This window comes from Cetorhinus maximus, chromosome 8 (genome assembly GCF_964194155.1).
Source record: "Cetorhinus maximus chromosome 8, sCetMax3.hap1.1, whole genome shotgun sequence".
Taxonomy (NCBI): domain Eukaryota; kingdom Metazoa; phylum Chordata; class Chondrichthyes; order Lamniformes; family Cetorhinidae; genus Cetorhinus; species Cetorhinus maximus.
The window spans coordinates 46325238-46348832 of record NC_135886.1 but is presented as its reverse complement, the minus strand read 5'-3'; the positions used below and the strand labels follow the sequence as shown (position 1 = coordinate 46348832).

General features: G+C 45.2%; 1 protein-coding gene across 1 annotated transcript in view; it reads left to right on the top strand.

Moving 5' to 3' along the window:
* The window catches only part of LOC144683601 (synaptotagmin-6-like), a 335350-nt gene that overhangs the window by 288244 nt on the left and 23511 nt on the right, over positions 1–23595 (top strand). Inside the window, exon 4 of the mRNA XM_078546785.1 lies at positions 8185–8305. Coding sequence (XP_078402911.1) covers positions 8185–8305 — 121 coding nt within the window. The remainder of the gene's footprint in view (positions 1–8184; positions 8306–23595) is intronic.

Below are 23595 nucleotides of genomic sequence, written 5' to 3'. Positions count from 1 at the left end.
TGATATCATGTTCTAATCAGCTCTCTTTGTTTTGATAAATGCACTGGAATGGCTAGCAGCTTTGTGGGCAGATGGCTACAGTTTTCTACATTAGCACCTTCCCTCCCAGGGACACCGGGGCTAAGATTGTGTGAAAGCCTTCTAGAAATGATGACACCCGTGCCTTTACAGCTTGTTGCCATGCAGTTATCATTCATCATCCCTTTACCCCCTTGGGGTTAGGGGAAGGCAGCCCCCTTCGAGACAATGGTCATGCCATTACCCACAAATAATCAGCAGAGGCAGCTTCCCATGAAGATTAGGAAACAGAACTGCAGGTAAAAAATGATGACAGGAACTGGAAGAATTTGCAGTGTGAAGGACTCTGGGTGAAGCTGATCCTATCCTTTTCTTGGTAGGAAGTAGCAGGACTGGGAATGCCATTCTCTAGTCAGTCGAAGCTAAGGTGAAGAGGCCGGGAAATGAGGGGCAGTGGGTGAGAGGTTTGGAGGTGTGGGAACACCTATGTTAATCTCATTACAGTAATGTTTAAACCTAAAAATGGGGCAGCAGTGGAACAAAAGTCTTAAAAAAAAACTGACTCGCTGTCTTACCACTTACTTTCCTCTTGCCTCAATTTGTGAGTGGGCGCCAATGTAACCAGCCAGATAATGGATAGGTACCTGCTGGCACTGCAGCACTCTCTCAGTTCTGCACTGGAGTGTCAGTCTATATTATGTGCTGAAGTCTCTGGAGTGGGACTTGCACCCACCGCCTTCTGATCCAGAGGTAAGAGTGTAACAAATTGAACCAAACCTGACACTTCAGGATAGAGCTCTGGGGTTTGCACAGGTTGCAGGATTCCCTCAATTTTAGGGTGAATCAACTATGACCATATCACCTTGCAGGCCCCTTCACACAACCCCACTTTCTTCATAACCCATTGTTGTGCAAATGGTGTATTATGAGCAGTAGCTCATTGAAGAATGTTTTGGCTGATGATTCATTACTCCTCTGAATTGAAAGCCCTGTCCAAAATCTATTCCCACCCTTGAATAATTTGCATCTGTCCAAAGATATTCATGTTAACATCGATATTGATGCTAGCTAACATTGCAGGTCATCTGCACAAAGGGCTTAATTTTGCGGAGGCAACGAAGGCCCCGATGACAGGCCGGAAAGCCAGGGGGCAACCCCACCTCGGCCACCTGGGGGACCTCTGGCTGCATTTTAGGTCCAACTGGAGCTGGCAGCTCTTCAAACTCAGCAGTACCACAAAGAGCAGTGGCCATTGCTGGGACTGCACACAGCTGTGTGGACACAGTTACGGAAGCTGTCCTTGCTGCAAGGTGAGTCAGGCTGCAGGTCACCTGAGTCAGTCAAGCATGCCTTGGTGCGGGCCAGGTGGAGTTACTGAGGGCAGGGGAGATGTTGATGCAGGTCTAGCCATTACTGGCAAGGGTGGGTGCACAAATGTGGACTTCTGTGGACCACAGAGTGCCCAATTAGGAAGGTCCCCATGGAGCCTGTCAGGAGGCCACCAGGTGGTCTCCCCGCTTGGTAGAGGGTCTGCCTGCCTCTGGTAAAATGCCAGCGGTGGTGGGAAGAGGCCCTTAATTAGCCATTCAAGTGGCTAAATTGACCCCTTGGCAAAATGCCATGGCAGTGAGATGATGACGGGCACTCCACTCCTGCCTTCTCTCACCAGTTTTACAACCCCCACCACCCACCCACCCCACCTCCTACCCAATTTCTGGAGGTCCAGTAAAATCCATTTGAAAGATACCTAAAGGATGATAGTTCCACATACTTACATAAGTGCCTGCAAACTGACTATCAGTCAGATAGTGTCTATATAATGCGTTCTTTTAGTTATCCTGGCATTCCTATCAACTGTGCCACCAGTGGCATGCGTATCGGTGGTGGAATGCTATTCTGGCTCAGTTAAGGGCTCTTGAAATGCTCTTGACTCGTGAATGGCGGCCTCTTGGAGCTCAGGCTTGAGACAAGCCAACTGGAGATTGGAGCAACTTGGTGACTTCCTGGACAATCTGGAATACCTTCACTTCTGGCAGCAGGACAGAGATTAGTTAAGGTGTGGCAATGGTCCAGACATGTTGTCGTGATGAAAGAGGGTATTCCCATGGAATGACTGGCCCTACCATTGGGTTGCAGCTCAGCACCAATTGGCAAGAAAACAGATTATTGGAGATGTGTGTTCTGATTGAGCCCTTACCCATTTTTTCACCTAGCCTGTCAAAGGAGGAGAAGCTGTTGGGTCCCTGGACCCTCCTTGGCCTGATTGTACGAAAGTTGCTTAGATTACCTTACGGCACCATCGGCTCCTACATGTAGGAATCTCCACTGAGTGGAACTGCACATTCCATGTTTGACTGAGGGTCAATCGTTCTTTCTTTGTTCACCTAACCATTATGAAATAATCTGGTTTGCTAATTTACATTTGGCCTCATCTCAATCTGCTTTTGGCAGATTCGGGAAATGCATGTTGAGACACATACAAGGTTCAAGTATCCGTTTCTTTTAACGTGGGACTTTAGTATTATGGCCCTAGGTAACACTGCCATATCATTAAATATTGGGCTCCTGAGTATAAGGGACACAGGATTTGCCTACAAGTGGGACCAGTGATGCTGAACATTAAGATAATCTTGAGCAAACTGTAAATTGGTACCAAATATTATATGTTAATTAATCACTTTGAAATCTTCACCAAATTTCTTTCCCTATATCTTTCCCTATCCTTACCCTACAGGTCGAGTATCCTTTAGCTGAATCCCTCGGGCCGATTGCATTTCAGATTTCAGATAATTTCAGTTTTCGGATACCACATATAGGCCAAGGCCTACTTACATCACATTGGCCTAAGCCTAGGCTAATTATAGTCTAAAGTAAATAAAATGGCTAGAAAAGTAAGATGTACCATTAAATTAATAAATACAGGGTACCTGTAATAACTTCCCACCCGTGGCTCCATCTGCGATTCTGCTTGTAGGAGAGGGTTCAGAGTGTCGGCGAGGCTCATGTCGAGTGCAGATAAACAACTAGACTTCCCGCGCTAAAGGCCGGGTGTGGGCGGCTTTGTGTCAGCTCAGCTCGTGTCAGGGACTTCCCACGCTAAAGGTCGAGGAGGATCAAAAAAAGTGTGGTTTTTGGATGTGATCAGTTTTCGGATTTATGGATAAAGGATACTCGACCTGTATATATCCTCATATATTTTACATAGTGGAATTCTGCTTAATTTCTCCCCCTCTATTAGGGATATTGTGGCAGCAATGATAGTTACCTCAAATCAGTGAACATCATTTATATCTCACTCTGGACAGTGAACATCAACAGGTATTTGACGTTAGAGGTCCAATATATTCTAGCCCAATCCTGTCTTTGCTATGTAGTCACACAGGCGTCCTTTCCAGTAGCAATCACTTGATTTATCTTGTACAGCCGAGCTTAATTACTGAACAGTTAGTTCAGTCAACACCAGAAATTGAAATTGGGACCTTTGTCTATCTGTATAGTTCAGTGCCTCACTGAATGGGGCTTTCATTACTGAGACAAGAAGAGAGCTATTGGGGCTATATGACGTGGTTTGAAAATTTATTGATTTGATATTGAGGTTAGTGACAGTGATGATGGAAGATGATTGCTAGTGCACTATGGGTAACCTAGCCTACAAATTCACCAGTGTGACGTCACAATCTCCTGCCCACCCCCTCAGTATTGCCATCATGCATGTGTTATGCTTGTTTCTCATCGTTTCTCATTCAGCTATGTTAATATTTACTGTGGCAAGTTAGTCATGGCTCAGTGATAGAACTCTTGCCTGAGTCAGAAGGTCATGAGTTCAAAACCCCAATACAGCCACTTGACCATGTAATCTAGGCTGCCACTGCACTAAGAAATAGCAAGGGGAAGAAGTCAAGGTGGGAGTCATCTGTAGGCCCCCTGTAGGGTGCTACAATTGTCATAGGTGATTTTAATCTGCACATTTACTGGACAAATTAGTGCAGTACTGCTGGGTTATCTTTCAGATAACACATTAAACCCGGGCCCCTTCTGCCCTCTCAGGTGTACATAAAAATATCCAAAGTTGCTTTTAAAAGAAGAGCAAGTGGGCTCTCTCGATGCCCTGGCTAATACCTATCACCCACCAGCATTACTAAAACAGATTATCTGGTCATTTAACTCATTGCTGTTTGTGGGATCTTGCTGTGTGCCTACTGGATGCCACCTTTCCCTAAATTATAGCAATGACTCAAACACTTGGAATGATAGCATAGTGGTAAAGTTACTAAGCTAGTAATCTAAAGGCCTGGACTAATGCTGGGGAAATGTGAGTTCACATCTCACCCTGGTAACTAGAGGAAGTTAAATTTAAATAAATCTGAAATAAACAGCCAACCTCAGAACTGGTGAGTGAGCATGAAATAACTGGAATGAAATCTGGTTCATTAACGCCCTTTGGGGAAGGAAATCTGCTCTCCTTACCTGTGAGATTTGATCCAGTGTTATAGGTTGCTCAGAAGAGTCAAGGAATTACAAGTGGTTTACTGAGAAGCAACAATGTAATAGTTCAAATGATCAGAATAAATAGATATACAGACCGTAACAGGTGAGGACAGTTTACTGATGCTGGTTCAAATGGATGGAGGAGGTGAGACAATTTGACCTCTTTAGCTTGTGGTAATAACCTCTCCTCTTTTGTTTCCCTCTCGAACTGATTGGAGGTGTTAAGCCAAAGCTAATATGGATCCATCTTGAGGAAACTTTCTCCTCTATCCACCATGATCTTTTCCTCCTGAGCTGTAAATTTATAGACTTTATTTTTCAGGGCCTAGTGCAGATCTTATAGTGATCACTCATTCAATTACATCTTCCCATTCAATTTTCCAATTACTAAGGGCCCTTCCCATTCCAACAGTGAGGTCATCTTTTGTATGAAGACCTTGCTAACTTCAACAGGATAGTATTTATTAAATATGTGGGCATGAAGGTCCATCTTATCAGGCCCAGAAATACTTACACAAAGGCCTATGCTTAAAGTTATATCCTTGATAGAGATAATAGACCTTGTGAAAAATCCTCACTATGCTGTTTTGTGTCTGTGCCAGCTCTGACAGGCTGTTAAATTAGAGAAAGTAGCTCGAGGAAGAGCTATTTCTGTAACATTTAGTTAATTTCTTAAGATATAATAAGACCATTAGGCTGCCATTTCTGACATACCTGGCCTGGCCTCCAAGTGACCCCATATGCACAGCAATATGGTTGACTCTTAACTGCTTTCTGAAATGGTCTAGCAAGACACTTATTTGCATCAACAGCTATGAAATGTCGAATAAGAATAAAGTTGGATGGGTCATCTGCCATTCTCCTAGGGACTGGATACAACAAAGGGACACACAGTTCAGCCGACTCTGCAGAGTCCTTCTCACTAAATCTGAGAACTTCTGCCAAAATTTGGAGATTTGTCCTGCAGACTAGTCAACCTGACGTAAGCATACTCACCGACCCATGCCTTTCAGCCAATGTCCCAGAATCTTCCATCAACATTCCTGGATATGCTGTATCCCAGCGGCAGGGCAGACACACCAGAGGTGATGGCACAGTAGTATACAGTCAGCGGGGAGTGCCCTTCGCTCCCCCACTACTACTTGAGTCCTCAACATTGACTCTGGACCCCATGGAATCTCATGGTATCAGGTCAAACATGGGTAATGAAACCACATGCTGATGATTAACCAGAACCCACATCTGATTAATCAGTCCTCCATGTTGAACCACTTTGAAACTCTTTTCGAGTTACCAACAGTCACAGATTGCAACTTCTTTCGAGTACAATCACAGTTCTTGGTTTCCCAGGAGTGGGACATGAACCCACAACCCTCTGATTCAAAGGCGAGGGTGCTATGAACTGAGCGGAGCACTGAGTACACCAAGGATGCAAATTGCCTCAGGGCGGGGGATTTCAATACCCATCACCGACAGTGTCTAGGTAGCGTGACTACTGACCAAGCTGGCTAAGTTCTGAAGGACACAACTGCCCAGACTGCGCCTGAGGCAGCTGATGAGAGAACTAACAAGAGGGAAAAACATACCTGACCCCACCAATCTACCTGCTGTAGATGTATCCATCCATGAATTTTGGTACAAGTGACCACCGTATGGTCCTTGTAGAGATAAAGTCCTGTCTTCACAATGAGGACATATTCCATTGTGCTGTGTGACACTATCGCCGTGCTAAATGGGGTAGATTCAGAACAGGTCTAGCAACTCAAAACTGAGCATCCATGAGGCGCTGTGGCCATCATCAGCAGTGGAATTGCACTCTGCAACCAGACAGTCCAACATGTCCCTCACTCGACTATTAATAACAAACCATGGTTTTGAGGAGGTGACCAGGTGTGTAGATGGGGGTAGTGCAGTTGATGTAGTTTATATGGATTTCAGCAAAGCCTTTGACAAGGTCCCACATGGGAGACTTATAAGAAAGCAAGTGCTCATGGGATACAGGGTAATTTGATAGGGTGGATTCAGAATTGGCTTAGTTGTAGGAGACAGAGGGCGATGACAGAAGGATGCTTTAGTGACTGGAAGCCGTGTCCAGTGGCATACCACAGGGATCTGTGCTGGATCCCCTATTATTTGTCATTTATATAAACGACATAGATGACTATGTGGGGGATAGGATTAGTAAGTTTGCGGATGACACAAAGATTGGCCAGGTGGTTAACAGTGAGGTTGAATGTCTTGGGCTACAGGAAGATATAGACGGGATGGTCAAATGGGCAGATAAGTGGCAGATGGAATTTAACCCTAAAAAATGTGAGGTGATACAATTTGGAAGGAGTAATTTGACAAGGAAGTATTCAATGAATGGCATGGCACTAGGAAGTTCTGAGGAACAAAAGGACCTTGGCGTGTGTGTCCATAGACCTCTGAAGGCAGTGGGGCATGTCAGTGGGGTGGCGAAAAAGGCATATGGGACACTTGCCTTTATCATTCGAGGCATAGATTACAAAAGTAGGAAGAACATGTTGGAGTTGTATAGAACCTTGGTGAGGCCACAGCTGGAGTACTGTGTGCAGTTCTGGTCACCACATTATAGGAAGGATGTGATTGCACTGGAGGGGATGCAGAAGAGATTCATCAGGATGTTGCCTGGGATTAAACATTTAAGTTATGAAGAGAGGTTGGATAGGCTTGGGTTGTTTTTGTTGGATCAGAGAAGATTGAGGGGCGACCTGATCGAATTGTACAAGGTTATGGGGGGCATGGACAGGGTGGATAGGGAGCAGCTGTTCCCTTTAGTTGAAGGGTCAGTCACAAGGGACATAATAAGTTCCAGGTGAGGGGCAGGAGGTTTAGGGGAGATGTGAGGAAAAACCTTTTTACCCAGAGGGTGGTGACAGTCTGGAATGCACTGCCTGGGAGGGTGGTGGAGGTGGGTTGCCTCACATCCTTTAAAAAGTACCTGGATGAGCACTTGGCACGTCATAACATTCAAGGCTATGGGCCAAGTGCTGGTAAATGGGATTAGGTTGGTAGGTCAGGTGTTTCTCATGTGTCAGTGCAGACTCGCAGGGCCTCTTCTGCACTGTGTGATTCTGTGATTCTGTAAGAGAATATGCCAGGAGCTACACTAGTTATACCTAAAAATGAGGTGCCAACCTGGTGAAGCTACAACATTGGACTACCAGCCTGTTATAGAGAGAGCTGGAGATCCCACAACCAATCGATCAGATCAAGGTTTTGCAGCCCTGCCACATCCAGTCATGAATGGTGGGGGACAAATAAACAACCAAGGGGAGGAGAGGCTCCACAATCATCCCCATGTTCAATGCCGGGAGAGCCCAGCCTGCAAAAGACAAGGCTGGAACATTTTGCCACAATCTTCAGCTGGGTGGAGCGTTACTGAAGGAAGTCATGAAATATCTCACATGAGCCAAGAGCTCTGGGTGCATAAATATGCTTTTTTCTTGGGTTAATCCACAGCTGGTTGCCAGGAGATATAAGTGTAACAAACAAAACTTTAGCATTTTAGGTTTATCAACAATCCATCAGCCTCAATCAAGGCCAAGCAATCTCATTTTTACTGCCCAATTTTGGCCTTTTTAAGCACTTTTTTCAGTCTGGTTAATAAGTCTTTTAAACTCCTGACCTTATGTTATTTTTCTTCACTATTTAAAGGAAAGCGTGGATCTGGGAGAAATCATGTTCTCTCTCTGCTATCTACCCACTGCTGGACGACTGACATTGACAGTCATCAAATGCAGGAATCTCAAAGCCATGGACATCACTGGTTATTCTGGTGAGTGTGTACTATTTTCTTTAAAAAAAAAGAAAATTCTGTATTATCGATGTACCAGTTACAGGTTAAAAACATATGCAGCCAGACATGGAAATGCTCGTTCAGGCTATGTGACATGAGCTGGAACAAAAACAGAAAATGCTGGAAATACAGGGCAGATCAGTCAGCAGATCTGTAAAGGAAAAAGGCAAGTTACGATGTTTCAATTGTGTATCCTGAATGGAATTGGGAAGGTAAATTAGCTTCTTGAGTGTTGTGGGAGCTGCACTCATCCAGGCAAGCACACTCCTGACTTGTGCCTTGCAGATGGTGGACAGGCTTTGGGGAGTCAGGAGGTGAGTTACTCGTCACAAGATTCCTAGTCTCTGACCTGCTCTTGTAGCCACAGTATTTATATGGTTAGTCCAGTTCAGTTTCTAGTCAATGGTAACCCCCAAGGTGTTGATGGTGGGGGTTTCAGTGATAGTAATGCCATTGAATGTCAAGGGGAGATGATTAGATTCTCTCTTGTTGGTGATGGTCATTGCCTGCAAACCTTTCCCTGCTCCAATTATGCACCCACCTCTGCCAGCCTTCATCCGGAACTACCTCACTACAGACATCCTCTACTCCCTAGAAGACTAAAGGGAGTGGACCATTCTCACATGGGATGGAGATAACTTTCCCCCCACCCCAAGCACACCAGCCACCATACCCCACCTCCCCCCCTTCCCCCAGGGATACCAGCTTTGCACTGGCACTCAAAGTTAATGATGCTATCATGAGCAATCTCTCTGTTCCTTGCCCACATTGTCAAGGTCGTGACTACATGGGCAGCTCTTCACTTCTCACGCTCATCAACGACCTCGGCCAATCTGCTTGGCAAGTCATTTATGACGGGGCCAGTAGGTGCTGCATGTGCAGTTATGTTGTATTGCCTTCAGAATACAAATCACTGCCCCGCACAATACCATCCAATAAAGATTGACCTCTAACACACAACCATTTTGTTGCCTACACAGGTGAGATGTCCCTCAGTCCTCTTCATTCAGTAACTTTTGGTATGCAATCATAGCTTTCAGATTGAAATTGGATACAATACTTCAGAGACAAATTGCAGGGGAAGAGCAGGGGAGCGAAGCTCACTGGATTGTTATGAAAGAGCCAGCACAGTCTTCATGGGCTGAGTGACCTTCTCCTCTGCTGGATGATTCTATCCCAGTATTTATAGTTACTGTTTCTCATTTTGCTAAACAAGGTGAACTGCCTCACTTTTAAAAAAGTAAAGCCACTGTACAACCATTTAATTAAGAAATTTAACTCTTTTTACTTTCATTGTCAAAAAATCTTGTTTGATCTGAAGGCACTTTTCAACTTTCTGGCACGAGACCAAAGGTAAAATGGCAATAGTTGCCAGGAAGAGCATTACCATTTCGACCATGCCCACATTGAGCGCTATTGGTCAAAGGGAAGACCTATTCTGGGCACCAAATTATAGTTGTTCGGTAGTACAAAACTTGAGTATTGCTGAAACAGAGACTTTTTTTCATCTTGCACCAATATTAGGGGAAACAACATAGTTAAATATTTAAGCATATTTTAATATGTTGTTTCCCCTGACATTGGTATTTTCTTGCGAATTGTCTTGATGAGTGCAAGGCTTTGACAAAAAAGTTCCCTTTTTTCAGCAGCACCAAATTATAGTGAAATCATAAGTTTATCCTTTATAAACATATTTGACAATTCCCAGCACCACACAGGAATCCCTCTCTCCTGAACATTTCCCACAATATCCGATTGTGCTTTTTGACTTCTTTGCTTCTGATTTTTAAACACATATTTCAAGCTTTTCTTTCAAAGATGTTCTGGGTTGCAACTAATAAACCTCAAGGGCTGGATTTTACCATCGGCAAGCAGGGGCGGGGGTGGGGCCCGCTCACCAATGCATAAAATGACACGAGGTGAAGTCAGGCGGAACTCCCGATGTCACCCCGCCCCATTTAAATTTTCAGGAAGGTAGGGGCGCAGCAAAATCAGCTGCAGGCCCGCCGACCTGTCAATGGCCACTTGAGGCCATTGACAGAGCAATTAAAGTAATTAGTGGACCTGCCCGTTTAACCTTAAGGTTGGCGAGCAGGCCAAGAGCCCCAGCGGGAAGTAGAAGAAACATGAAACCTCATCCACAGGCGGGATGAGGTTTCATGTAGGGATTTAAAAATTTTAATAAAGTTTTTTTGGAAATTATGAACATGTCCCATGAGGGGACATGTTAGGGAAATTTTATTTTTCTATTTTGAGCTTTTTCACATTTACAGCCGATCTCCCTGAGGCTGTACTTAGCTTCAGGGAGATGAGTGCGCTCTTTCATCCGCATGCATGAAAGAGCACACTCTCGATTTTAGGAATTCACCACCCCCCCCCCCCACCCCGCCCACACAAGGAGCGCACAGCCGTTCCCTGCGGATATCACGCTGGGCGGGCCTTAATTGGCCCACCCACGTAACATGGTGCCGCGCCTCCGATTGGGGGTGCTGATCAGAAGTGCACCCTCACGCACCCGCCCATCAACTTCCCCCCCGACGGGGGGAAAATTCAGCCCCAAGTCTTACCACCAGGACAAAGGGCAAGCTTTCCTTGTGTGTGAATGAGTCATGTATATCAAGTGCAAACTCAGGAACACTCTCATTGTTCTGAACAAATAACATGCAGGGTGAATCCTTTTACCCTTGTGAAAGGAATGAAGGCTGCAGCTCTCCTTGACTTCCCGCTGAGCATGGAAGCTTCTTGAGACTTTAATCACTGTGTCAGTGCAGTGAGAATCACAAAGTGCCGATGTCGGGTATGGAAAGCTGCTCCACTGTGAATTCTGACCCTGCTAGGTCAGCCATTGATTGAAGTCGATCACAGGGTATCCTGCCTGCCAATGAGAAGATCTGTTTTGCCGTCAACACTTTGGTCCATTTCCCAATACCACACTTCACCCCTTAAACCAGGATTTTTCGGGCTATCCCGCCCTTCAGTGCACCCAAAGTGGAATGTTCCAGATTGTTCCAGCTGTTAGAGAGCAGGTTATCCTAGACTGGGTATTGTGCAATGAGAAAGGATTAATTAACAATCTTGCTGTGCAGTATCCCTTGGGGAAGAGCGACCATAAAATGATAGAATTGTCCATTAAGATGGAGAGTGAAGAAGTTGAATCAGAAACTAGGATCCTGAATCTAAATAAAGGGAACTGCGAAGGTATGAGGTGCACGTTGGCAATGCTGGATTGGAAAGCCTTACTAAAATGGTTGATGGTGGATAGGCAATGGCTAATATTTAAGGAATGTATGCATGAACTACAACAATTATTCATTCCTGTCTGGCAGAAAAATAAAACAGGAAAGGTGGCTCAACCATAGATTACAAAATAAATTAGGGATAGTATTGGATCCAAAGAGGGGACATATAAAATTGCCAGAAAAAGCAGCAAGCTTGAGGATTGGAAGCAGTTTAGAATTCAGCAAGAGTGGACAAAAAGATTAATCAAGAAGGGGAAAATGGAATATGAGAGTAAACTTGCAAGGAACATAAAAACTGACTGTAAAAGCTTCTATAAATATGTGAAGAGAAAAAGATTAGTGAAGACAAATGTAGGTCCTTTACAGTCAGAAACAGGGGGGATTATATTGGGGAACGTAGAAATGGCAGAAGAATTGAACGCATATCTTGCTTCTGTCTTCACAACAGAGGACACAAATAATTTCCCAGAAATGTTAGGGAACCAAGAATCTAGTGAGAGGGAGGAATTGAAGAAAATCAGTATTAGTAAAAAAAATGGTACTAGAGAAATGAATGGGGTTAAAGGCTGAAAAATCCCCAGGGCCTGATAATCTACACCCCAGAGTACTAATGGAAGTGACCCTGGAAATGTTGGATGCATTGTTGGTCATCGCTGGAGCAGTTCCTATAGGTTGGAGGGTGGCAAATGTAACCCCACTATTTAAAAAAGGAGGGAGAGAAAAATCAGAGTTACAGATCAGTTAGCCTAACATCAGTAGTGGGGAAAATGCTAGAGTCTATTATAAAAGACCTGGTAACAGAACACTTGGAAAGCATTGACGGGATTAGACAAAGTCAGCATGGGTTTATGAAAGGGAAATCATGCTTAACTAATCTACTGAAGTTTTTTGAGGATTTGACTAGTAGAATAGATAAGGGAGAACCAGTGGATGTGGCATATTTGGATTTCAAGAAAGCTTTTGATAAGGTCCTACATTAAGGGATAGTGGGCAAAATTAAAGTACATGGGATTGGGGGTAATATACTTGCATGGATTGAGAATTGGTTGATAGACCTGAAACAGAGAGTGGGAATAAATGGGTCTTTTTCCGGATGGCAGGCAGTGACGAGTGGTGTACCGCAGGGATTAGTGCTTGGGTCCCAGCTATTCACAATATATAGAAATGACTTGGATGAGGAAACCCAAATGCAATATTTCCAAGCATGCTGATGACTGTGTGGGGTTGTGAGGAGGATGCAAAGAGGCTGCAGGGCGATTTAGACAAGTTGTGTGTGTGGGCAAACACATGTGAGATGCAGTATAATGTGGATAAATGTGAAGTTATACGCTTCAATGTGAAAAACAGAAAGGCAGAGTATTATTTAAATTGTGATATATTGGGAAATGTGGATGTACAAAGGGATCTGGGTGTCCTTGTACACCAGTCAGTGAAAGTAAACAGGCAGATGCAACAAGCAATTAGGAAGGCAAATGGTATGTTGGCCTTCATTGCAAGAGGATTTGAATTGAGAAGTAGGGATATCTTACTGCAGTTATACAAGGCCTTGATGAGACCACACCTGGAGTATTGCATGCAGTTTTGGTCTCCCTTCTTAAGTAAGGGTATACTTGCCATAGAGGGAATGCAGCAAACGTTCACTAGGCTGATACCAGGGATGGTAAGACTGTCGTATGAGGAGAGATTGGTTCAACTGGGCCTGTATTCACTAGAGTTTAGAAGAATGAGAGGGGATCTGATTGAAACGTATAAAATTCTAACAGGGCTAGACAGACTAGATGCAGGGTGGATGTTTCCCTTGGTTGTGGATTCTAGAACCAGGGGCCACAGTCTCAGGATATGGGGCAGGCCATTTAGGACTGAGATGAGGAAAAATTTCTTCACTCAGAGGGTGGTCAGCTGTGGAACTCTTCACGTTGAGGATACACTCCATCTTGTTGTGTTGCATTACCACCATGCTAAACGGGATAGGTTTCGAACATATCTATCAACTCAAGACTGTGCATCCATGAGGCACTGTGGGCCATCAGCTGCAGCAGAATTGTACTTGAACACAATCTGTAACTTTATGGCCCAGTGTATCCCAAGCTCTACCATCACCATTAAACGAGGGGATCAATCCTGGTTCAATGAAGAGTGCAGGAGGGCATGCCAGGCGTAGCACCAGGCATACCTAAAAATGAGGTGTCAACCTGGTGAAGCTATAACTACTTGTGTGCCAAACAGCATAAGCAGCAAGTGATAAACAGAGTTAAGCTATCCCACAACCAATGGTTTAGACCTAAGCTCTGCAGTCCTGCCACATCCAGTCGTGAATGGTGGTGGACAATTAAACAATTCACTGGAGGAGGAGGCTCCACAAATATCTCCATTCCTAATGATGGGGAAGCCCAGCACATCAGTGCAAAAGATAAGGCTAAAGCATTCGCAACAATCTTCAGCCAGAGTGGATGACCCACCTTGGCCTCCTCTGGCGGACCCCAGCATCACAGATGCCAGTATTCAGCCAATTCAATTCACTCCATGTGATATCAATAAATGGCTAAAGGCACTGGATACTGCAAAGGCTATGGGCCCTGACAATATTCCAGCAATAGTACTGAAGACTTGTGCTCCAGAACTTGCCACGCCCCTAGCCAAGCTGTTCCAGTGCATCTACCCGGCTATGTGGAAAATTGTCCAGGTATGTCCTGTACACAAAAAGCAGGACAAATCCAACCTGGCCAATTACCGCCCCATCAGTCTACTCTCGATCATCAGTAAAGTAATGGAAGGGGTCATCAACAGTGCTGTCAAGCGGCACTTGCTTAGCAATAACCTGCTCACTGACGTCCAGTTTGGGTTCTGCCAGGGCCACTCAGCTCCTGATCTCATTACAGCCTTGTTGTTTAAACACAGACAGAAGATCTGAGCTCCCGAGGTGAGGTGAGAGTGACTGCCTTTGACATCAAGGCTGCATTTGACTGAGTGTGGCACCAATGAGCCCTAGCATAACTGGAGTCTATAGGAATCAGAGGGGAAACTCTCCACTGGGTGGAGTCATACCTAGCACAAAGGAAGATTGTTGTAGTTGTTGGCGGTCAGTCATCTCAGCTCCAGGACATCACTGCAGGAGTTCCTAAGGGTAGTATCCTTGGCCAATCCATCTTCAGCTGCTTCATCAATGAGTTTCCTTCCATCATAAGGTCAAAAGTGGTGATGTTCGCTGATGATTGCACAATGTTCAGCATCATTCACAACTCCTCAGATACTGAAGCAGTCCATGTCCAAATGCAGCAAAACCTGGACAATATCCAAGCTTGGGCTGGTAAGTGGCAAGTAACATTAGCGCCACACAAATGCCAGGCAATGACCATCTCCAACTAAAGAGAATCTAGCCATCACCCTTGATGTTCAATGACATTACGATCATTGAATCCCCCACTATCAACATCCTGGGGTTACCATTGACCAGAAACTGAACTGGGCTAGCCATATAAATATTATGGCTACAAGAGCAGGTCAGAGGCTAGGAATCGTGTGATGAGTAACTCACCTCCTGACTCCCCAAAGCCTGTCCACCATCTACAAGGCACAAGTCAGGATTGTGATGAAATATTCTCCACTTGCCTGGATGAGTGCATCTCCCGCAACACTCAAGAAGCTTGACACCATCCAGGACAAAACAGCCTGCTTGATTGGCACCCCATCCATAAACATTCACTCCCTCCACCACCGGTGCACAGTAGCAACAGTGTGTACCATCCACAAGTTTCACTGCAGGAGCTCACCAAGGCTCCTTAGACAGCACCTCCCAAACCCATGACCATTACCATCTAGAAGGACAAGGGTAGCAGATAGATGGGAACACCACCACCTGGAAGTTCCCCTCCAAGTCACTTACCATCCTCCACTGTCTCTGGATCAAAATCCTGGAATTCCCTTTCTAACAGCACTGTGGGTGTACCTATACCACATGGACTGCAGCAGTTCAAGAAGGCAGCTCAGCACCATTTCTGAAGGGCAACTAGGGATGGACATTAATTGTTGGCCCAGCCAGCGAAGCTGACATCCCATGCATGAGAAAATACACCAGGTGGGCAGTTATTCTAGGCGGGCAGTTGCTGCCAGGTGGGTAGTCACTCCGAGTGGGTAGTTACAATGGGCTGGTAGCTAGTCTGTGGAGGTAGTTACTCTAGGCGGGTAGTTACTCCAGGCGGTTAATTAATCTGGGTGGGTAATTGCTGCTAGGTGGATAGTGACTGCCAGGTGGGTAGTTGCTCAGGGGGTAGTTACTGTGGGCTTGTTGCTGCCAGGTGAGTAGTTAGTTTGGGTGTGTAGTTGCTGCCAGGCAGGTAGTTACTCCAGGCAGATAGTTGCTGCCCAGCGGGTAGTTACACTGGGCGGGTAATTACTCCAGATGGTTAGTTACTACCAGGTGGGTAGTTGCTCTAGGTAGATAGTCACACCGGGCAAGTATTTACTCCGGTGAGTAGTTACTCCAGGCAGGTAGTTACTCCGGGTGGTAGTTGCTCTAGGTGAGTCATTGCTGCCAGGCAGGTAATTCCTGACAAGTGGGTAGTTACTGCCAAGCGGGTAATTGCTCAGGTGGGTAGTTACTCTGCATGGTTAGTTACTCTGGTTGGGTAGTTATTCTGGGTGAATCGTTGCTGCCAGGCGGGGAGTTGCTCCAGGCGGGTAGTTGCTGCCAGGCAGGTAGTTACTCTGGGCGGGTAGATACTTCGGGTGGGTAGTTACTCCGGCAGGTAATTATTCCGGGCAGGTAGCTAACCTGGGTGGGTAGTATCTACAGGTGGGTAGATGCTCTGGGTGGCTAGTTGCTACCAGGCAGGTAGTTACTCTAAGGGCAGCCACTCTGGGCGGGCAGTTACTTCGGGTGGGTGGTTTCTCTGGGTGGGTAGTTACTCCGGACGGGTAGTTTCTCAGGGTGGGTAGTTGCTTCGGGTGGGTAGTTGCTGCCAGTTGGGTAGTTTGTCCAGGCGGGTAGTATTACAGCTGGATAGTTACAATGGATGAGTAGTTAATCGGGATGGGTAGTTGCTGGCAGGCAGGTAGTAACTGTGGGAGCGTAGGTACACTGGGCGGGTAGTTTCTGGTAGGTGGGTAGTAACTCCGGGCAGGTAGTAATTCCGGGTGGGTAGTTACTCCGGGTGGGTAGTTACTCCGGATGGGTAGTTACTCTGGGTGATCGTTGCTCTAGGTGGGTAGGTATTCCTGGCGGGTAGTTACCACCAGACAGATAGTTATTCTAGCAGGTGGTTATTCCGGGTGGGTATTTACTCCGGGCAGGTAGTTGCTGGCAGGTGTGTAGCAAATCCGGGCGGGTAGCAACTGCGAGCGAATACTTACCCCGGCAGGTAGTTGCTCCGGGTAGGTAGTTACTCCAGATGGGTAGTTACGCTGGCTGGGTAGTTACTCCGGATGGTAGTGGCACTGAGCGGGCAGTTAGCCCGAATGGATGGTTACTTCCAGGCCGGTAATTACTCCAGGAGGGTAGTTACTCTGGGCGGGTAGTTATTCTAGGCAGGTAATAACTCCGGGCGGGTAGTAACTCCGGGCAGGTAGTTACTCTGGGTGGGTAGTTACTCATGGGCAGGCAATTTTGGCCAGGGGGTAGTTACTCCAGGTGGGTAGTTACTCCAAGTGCGTAGTTGCTGCCAAGTGGGTAATAATTCCAGGTGGGTAATAACTCCGGGCAGGCAGTTACTCTGGGCAGTTACCCTGAGTGGGTAGTTACTTCGGGTGGGTAGTTACTCCGGGCGGCTAGTTACTCCGATGGGTAGTAACCCCAGGCCGCCAGGTTAAACCAGGCGGGTAGTTACTCTGGATAGGTAGTTACTACGGCTGGGTAGTTACTCCTGGCGGTTAGTTACTCTGGGCAGGTAGTTTCTCCAGGCGGGTAGTTACTTCAGGTGGGTAGTAACTCCAGGCAGGTAGTTACTCTGGGTGGGAAGTTACCCTGTGTAGGTAGTTACTTTGGGTGGGTAGTTGCTCCAGGCGGGTAGTTACTTCAGGCGTGTAGTTACTCCGGGTGGCCAGTTCCTCAGGGCGGGTAGTAACCCCAAGCGGGTAGTTAAGCCAGTTGGGTAGTAACTCCATGTGAGTAGTTACTACCGGTGGGTTGTTACTCCAGGCGGTTAGTTACTCGGGGCGGGTAGTTACTCCTGGCGGGTAGTTACTCTGGGCAGGTAGTTTCTCCAGGCGTGTAGTAACTCTGATTGGGTAGTTGCTCCAGGCACTATTAGTCCGGGTGGGTAGGTGCTGCCAAGTGGGTAGTTACTCCAGGTGGGACGTTACTCCGGGTGACTAGTTATTCCAGGTGGGTAGTTACTCTGGCAGGTAGTTATTTCAGGCATGTAATTGCTGCCAGGTGGTTGTTACTCGGTGCAGGTAGTTACCCCGGGTGGGTAGTTACTCCAGGCAGGTAGTTACTCCGGGTGTGTAGTTACTCTGGGCTGGTAGTTACTCCAGGTGGGCAGATACACTGGGTGGGTAGGTAGGTATACCGGGTGAGTATTTACTCCAGGTAGGTAGTTGCTCCGGGCAGGCAATTGCTGCCAGGTGGATAGTTATTTGGTGCAGGTTGTTACCCCGGGTGGGTAGTTGCTCCAGGGGACTAGTTACTCTGGGGGGATAGTTACTCTGGGTGGGTAGTTACTCTAGGCGGGTAGTTACTCCAGGCGTATAGTTACTCCGGGCAGGTAATTGCTGCCAGGCGGGTAGTTACTCCGTGCGGGTAGTTGCTCTGGGCGATTAGTTCCTCTAGGTGGACAGTTACTCGGGGCGGGTAATTGCCACCAGACGGGTAGTAACCCCGGGTGGGTAGTTACTCCGGGTGGATAGTTACTCCAGGCAGTAGTTACTCTGGGCGGGTAATTGCTGCCAGGCGGATAGTTACTCCAGGCAGGTAGTTACTCCAGGCGCTAGTTACTCCATGCTTGTAGTTACTCTGGGCGGGTAGTTGAAAGATAACCTCCCGATTGTAAGGTTCACTTACAGGACAGGCCAATGATACTGGATTCAAGAGAATATTGTCTGGAAATTGTTGTTTAGAAGCCTGTTTCTCCGGCCTGGAGGGTATCGGACAGCTCACATTGTAACTGGATTGCTCTAAGCGGGGTTATTGTCTACATTACAGCATAATGGTCTAGGTGTCAGCAGTGGCTCAGTGGTGGTCAAAAGGTTGTCGAATCAAGTGCCACTCCAGAACCACGAGCAAATAATCCTGGTTGACACCTCTGTGTTGCACTGTCTTAAGTTCCACCCTTCAGACGAGATGTTAAACCATGTCTGCCCTCTCAGGTGGGTGTAAAAGATCCTGTTGCACTATTAAAGGAAGAGTAGAGGAGTTCTCCTTAATGTCCTGGTCAATATTTGCCTCAAACAAAACCACAAGATAACAGATTACCTGGTCATTCTCACACTGCTCTTTTTGAGGCCTTGGGTTACACAGATTGGCATTTTCCTTAATTACAACAGTGACTGCACTTCAAAAGCATTTCATTGGCTGTAATGCACCTCGGAACATCCTGAGATAGAGAAATGTGCTATATTAATCTTATGTAACCTGTCGGTGGTAATAGAACAGGAAATATTTGATTCTGAAAAGGACAGAACACGTCGTTTGTGTTCTCGAAATTAGATCACAGCTGTAAGAAAGTGTGCTTAGATGCAAAAGACAGTTTTAAAATTAGCACTGGGTTGCAGGAGGGCTAAAATGCACACAAATGGAAAACAGATGACATTTTAAAAAAGAATCAAAAATCTTCCACAATTCTGCATGCACTGACAACTTTGGCTAGTGTAATTCCAATCATTGTTACAATCCATTAAAATAACTTTCAGATTTGTCTGGAGAAATTAACCTGATAGAATGAAAAGGGCACACATGAGTAATGACTGTTCAGTTGGTGGGCTGAAGCTAATGAACTGAGAAGTATTTGCACTGTCATTAAACAGTATTTGTTAAAAGAGCTATTCACCCCAAAACGTGTTACTACATGATGAGAATTTGAATTATCTTCTTCTCCTCAGATAGGTAATTTTTTAAAAAGTTCACATACTTTCCATCTATCAAGCTCCATAGAAATAAAGCCTGTAAAGGCTGATCTTGGGGTACGGCCTTCCTGAAACAAAAACAAAAAATGTTGGAAAAACTCAGCGGGTCTGACAGCATCTGTGGAGAGAAAGACAGAGTTAACATTTCAAACCTGGTATTACTCTTCTTCAGAGCACCTCTGCTTCCCTGCTCTTGTTATGATCCAGTTGATGTTACTGCTGGATAAGTCAGATCCCAGGGTGGAACCTGGCTTGATAGATTCTAACTTTTATTTTTTGTTTAGAACTGTGAAGGGCGGCTACTGAACAGAATCACATGAGTCAGTTGATGAAATTTTAACAAAAGAATAAAACATTTATTAAAGAAGAAAAGATGAACTATATTACTAGACTCCTTCACCCACAACTATAACTTCACAGATATATACAGATTTGTAAGGATACCACAAGTTACAAAAACTATCTGATACTCTCATGTTCACAGTAAATACAGAGTCCAGGTGACCTGTGGTCAGGCACACCACACATTGAAACCAAGTGAGAGATGTCACCCCAAGCAGATGCTATAGGTCTCTCATCAACTCCCCTCAGACGCTTGTCGCACTGTGAGCCAACTGGTCTCACTGAACTCCATCCGTCACGTGAGGGTTTCCAATCTCCACTCTTGAAAAACCCACTTTTGAATCTTCTCCTAAATGATGCCTTCCAAAAGGGTCCAGTTCCAGGGTTTTGAACTCTCCTTCCATTGTTCCTCTCCCCTGGATCACCATCTGTATTCAAGCTTTGCCTTCCACGCACTCTCTCTCAGATACTCAGCCATGCCAATAGAATACCACTGCTTCACATGCCCATGGTAAGGGGTCATAAACCTTTCACTGTCTCCTTGGATCTTCTGGCTTCTCAAAAGCCTATTTTGCTTTAAGTCTGCACCTTGCAGCTTTCTCCCTTTAAACTTGGAGCACTCCTCTGCTCCTCACTCCATCAAGACAGATCCCACAGATTTCTCAAGAACCCACCCAGATGTTAATATTCACTGTGAGTTACCCAACTCTTTAAAACTCTATCTCCTTCACAAGGGATTCCAATTCTGTTTTCTGCTTTGGAATTCTCCTCATTACTTCACACTGACTGAAGAAGAGTTGTTCATTGTGAGTTTGTTCTTTAAAACTCCCTCTCCCTTTTTAAGGACTTTCAGTCTTCACTCCAGAATCTAATCACTGGCACAATTCCAGCTCTTTAGCGACTCTGAGCAGGTGACTGATCCTGGGTTTCTCCGAGCTCCAATCTTCCCAGTTGCACCGAGCTAATGCTTCCCATGGGCTCCCTGAGCCCCAGCTGCACAGAGTTACCGAATGGCTCCTGGGGCTTCCCTTAGCCCCCAGCTCTTCAGAGTTATCAGTACTTCAACTGTATGGAGCTAGCCACCTTCTTTTTCATCTGCTCCTGACTTACTGACTGACTAAAATTAACTGATCCTTGAACTGATCTGGGTGGCCTATCAACACACCCCCATAGGGTCCCAGCCTTGTTATTAGGCAGGAACCAAAGTAACAGCATTGGAACATCCTGTCCCTTAAAAGCCACAATGTTCATAGACAACGAATTAACACAGCACACACAGACATAATGAACTGAATTCATAACACAGGCTAGACCAGCATTTATTGCCCATCCCTAATTGCCCTTAAGAAGCTGGTGGTGAGCCACCTTCCTGAACCACTGCAGGCCATGTGATGTAAATGTAGGAAAGGAGTTCCAGGGTTTTGACCCAGTGACATTGAAGGAACGGTGTTATAGTTCCGAGTCAGGATAGTGTGTGGCTTGGAGGAAAACTTGCAGGTGGTGGTGATCCCTGATTTTCAACAGTGAGGCAGCCAGTTTTCATTAGGAACATAGGAATTGCTAAAAGCAAGGAGGCCAGGATCCATCTAATTCACCTTCTGCCATCCTGGTAGGCGCATGATACACAATAAATTGAGCTGTTGACTAATCATAGCAATCAATGTCTATCAATTAGTCTCGTTTAGAACCGGACATGTTGGGAAAAGGGCAGGCGGTGGTTAAAAATTGCCCCCAACTAAATGTTAAGTTGCCTGTCAGCTTGATAGTCATTTTGTAGCTATAGCATAACAAGTAAATTGTACTGAAACTGAACTTATTTCATTCATTAAATATTGAAAGCCACTTGGTAATACAGAACTTCAGTATTGCTGAAAAAAAGGAAAAACTGTAGAAGCTTTTCATCTTGTACTCATCAGGACAGACATAAGAATGCCAAATTTCAAAAGGAGCAACTATTTATACTGCATGAGAAAAAGGTGCTGATTGATTGGGAAGTTGACTGTGACTGATTGGCAAGTTGACTCTGATTAGTTGAGGTGTTGCCATGGAGAATGCATCAGGGGACTATAGTTGTCTGTGCTTTTATTTAATTGAAAAAAGTTGCAGTGACTATACATGTTCCTTTTGCCTGCAGAGGATATGTCACTGCATATGGATATACATAGCTTCTAGCAATTAAGCGTAAGTGAGCCATGTTGCAAGCTCAACTGATAATCTCAAATTGGCTGTTAGTGAAATTCTAAGCACACTTGAGATTGTTCAGCAAGTGCTGTCCAAGCACAGAATCATCTAACATTAGACATTATGTTCTGAGCTTTGCAAGCATGGGCTGGTTGAGGACTAACGTTAGATGTGATTCTGCAATTGGACACAGTTGCTGAACAATCCCATGTAATAATTAAAGATCAATTCCCATACCCCACAAATACCAACAGGTCGAGCTTTTTTGAAAGCAACACCTTCACTCAGGTTGCTGAATCTTTATTGACAACTAGTGATCCAATTAATGCTGATTTACTGTGCCTATTTAAGCCGATCAATGAACTTGTTTCAATCCTGTCTTCACAGAGAGCACAGCATTCGAACTATAATGCTGAATTTCTGTCTCCTTCGCTTAAGCACACATTCCCAATGGGTTCACAAGTATTCCCCTTATATACAAATTCTCTAAATAGCCTTTCCTAGTGCACAATATACACAGTTTGGCTGATGTAACATCTGCTCTCTCACTCCAATTTATTATTTATGAAAACCCTCACTCAGAAAAGCAGTGGTACTGCATGCATAAAGCAGTTCTAACTTGCAATCCCTAGAAAGCATAATATTGCCATTAGTATTCTGTGATAGTTCTTGTCATGATGTTGTCTGACACTTATTACCCATTGCTGGGAAAACAAAATGTAGAAAACGGGTAGTATTTACTGAGAAGCAGTGCAGTGGGATTATATTTTTCATCTGTAAACAGAGACTGGATTGAGTGAAACGCAAGTTGAAAAAGCTGTGAAAGAAAGAATGCTCTTTTATCCAATACCTTTGATAGCTAGAAGATCTCCAAAATTGGTTCACAAACAATGAAGTACCTCTTGGAGTGTAGTCACAAATGTAAAGTAGAGAGCAAGCACCCAGCAAATGGTAGCAGAATACATGACCCAATAATCTGTTTTCTGATGATATAAAAACAGAAAATTCTAGAAACACTCAACAACATCAGTGGAGAGGGAAAGAAATAATTGTGCATTCCTAATTATAATTGTTCCACCATTGGTGGCTGTGCCTTCAGTTGCCCAGGCCCCAAGCTCTGGAATCCCCTCCCTACAACTTTCCACCTCTCTACCTTACTTTCCTCCTTTAAGACACTTCTCTCCTATCTCTCTCTCCAAGTTTCTGGTCAGCTATCCAAATATCTCCGTTTGTGGCTGGGTGTCATATTTTGTTTTATAATATTCTTATGAAGTGCCTTAGGATGTTTCATTACAAGAAAGGTGCTATAAAAGTACATGTTGTTGTTGTATTAGTGGAGGGACATGGAAGGGTGCAGGTGAGCCTGGTAGTGAGTTGAGAAATTATCGATGTAGGGAATGTGATGGACCTGTACCATTTTAAACCAATGCCCACCCAGCAGCCAGCCAG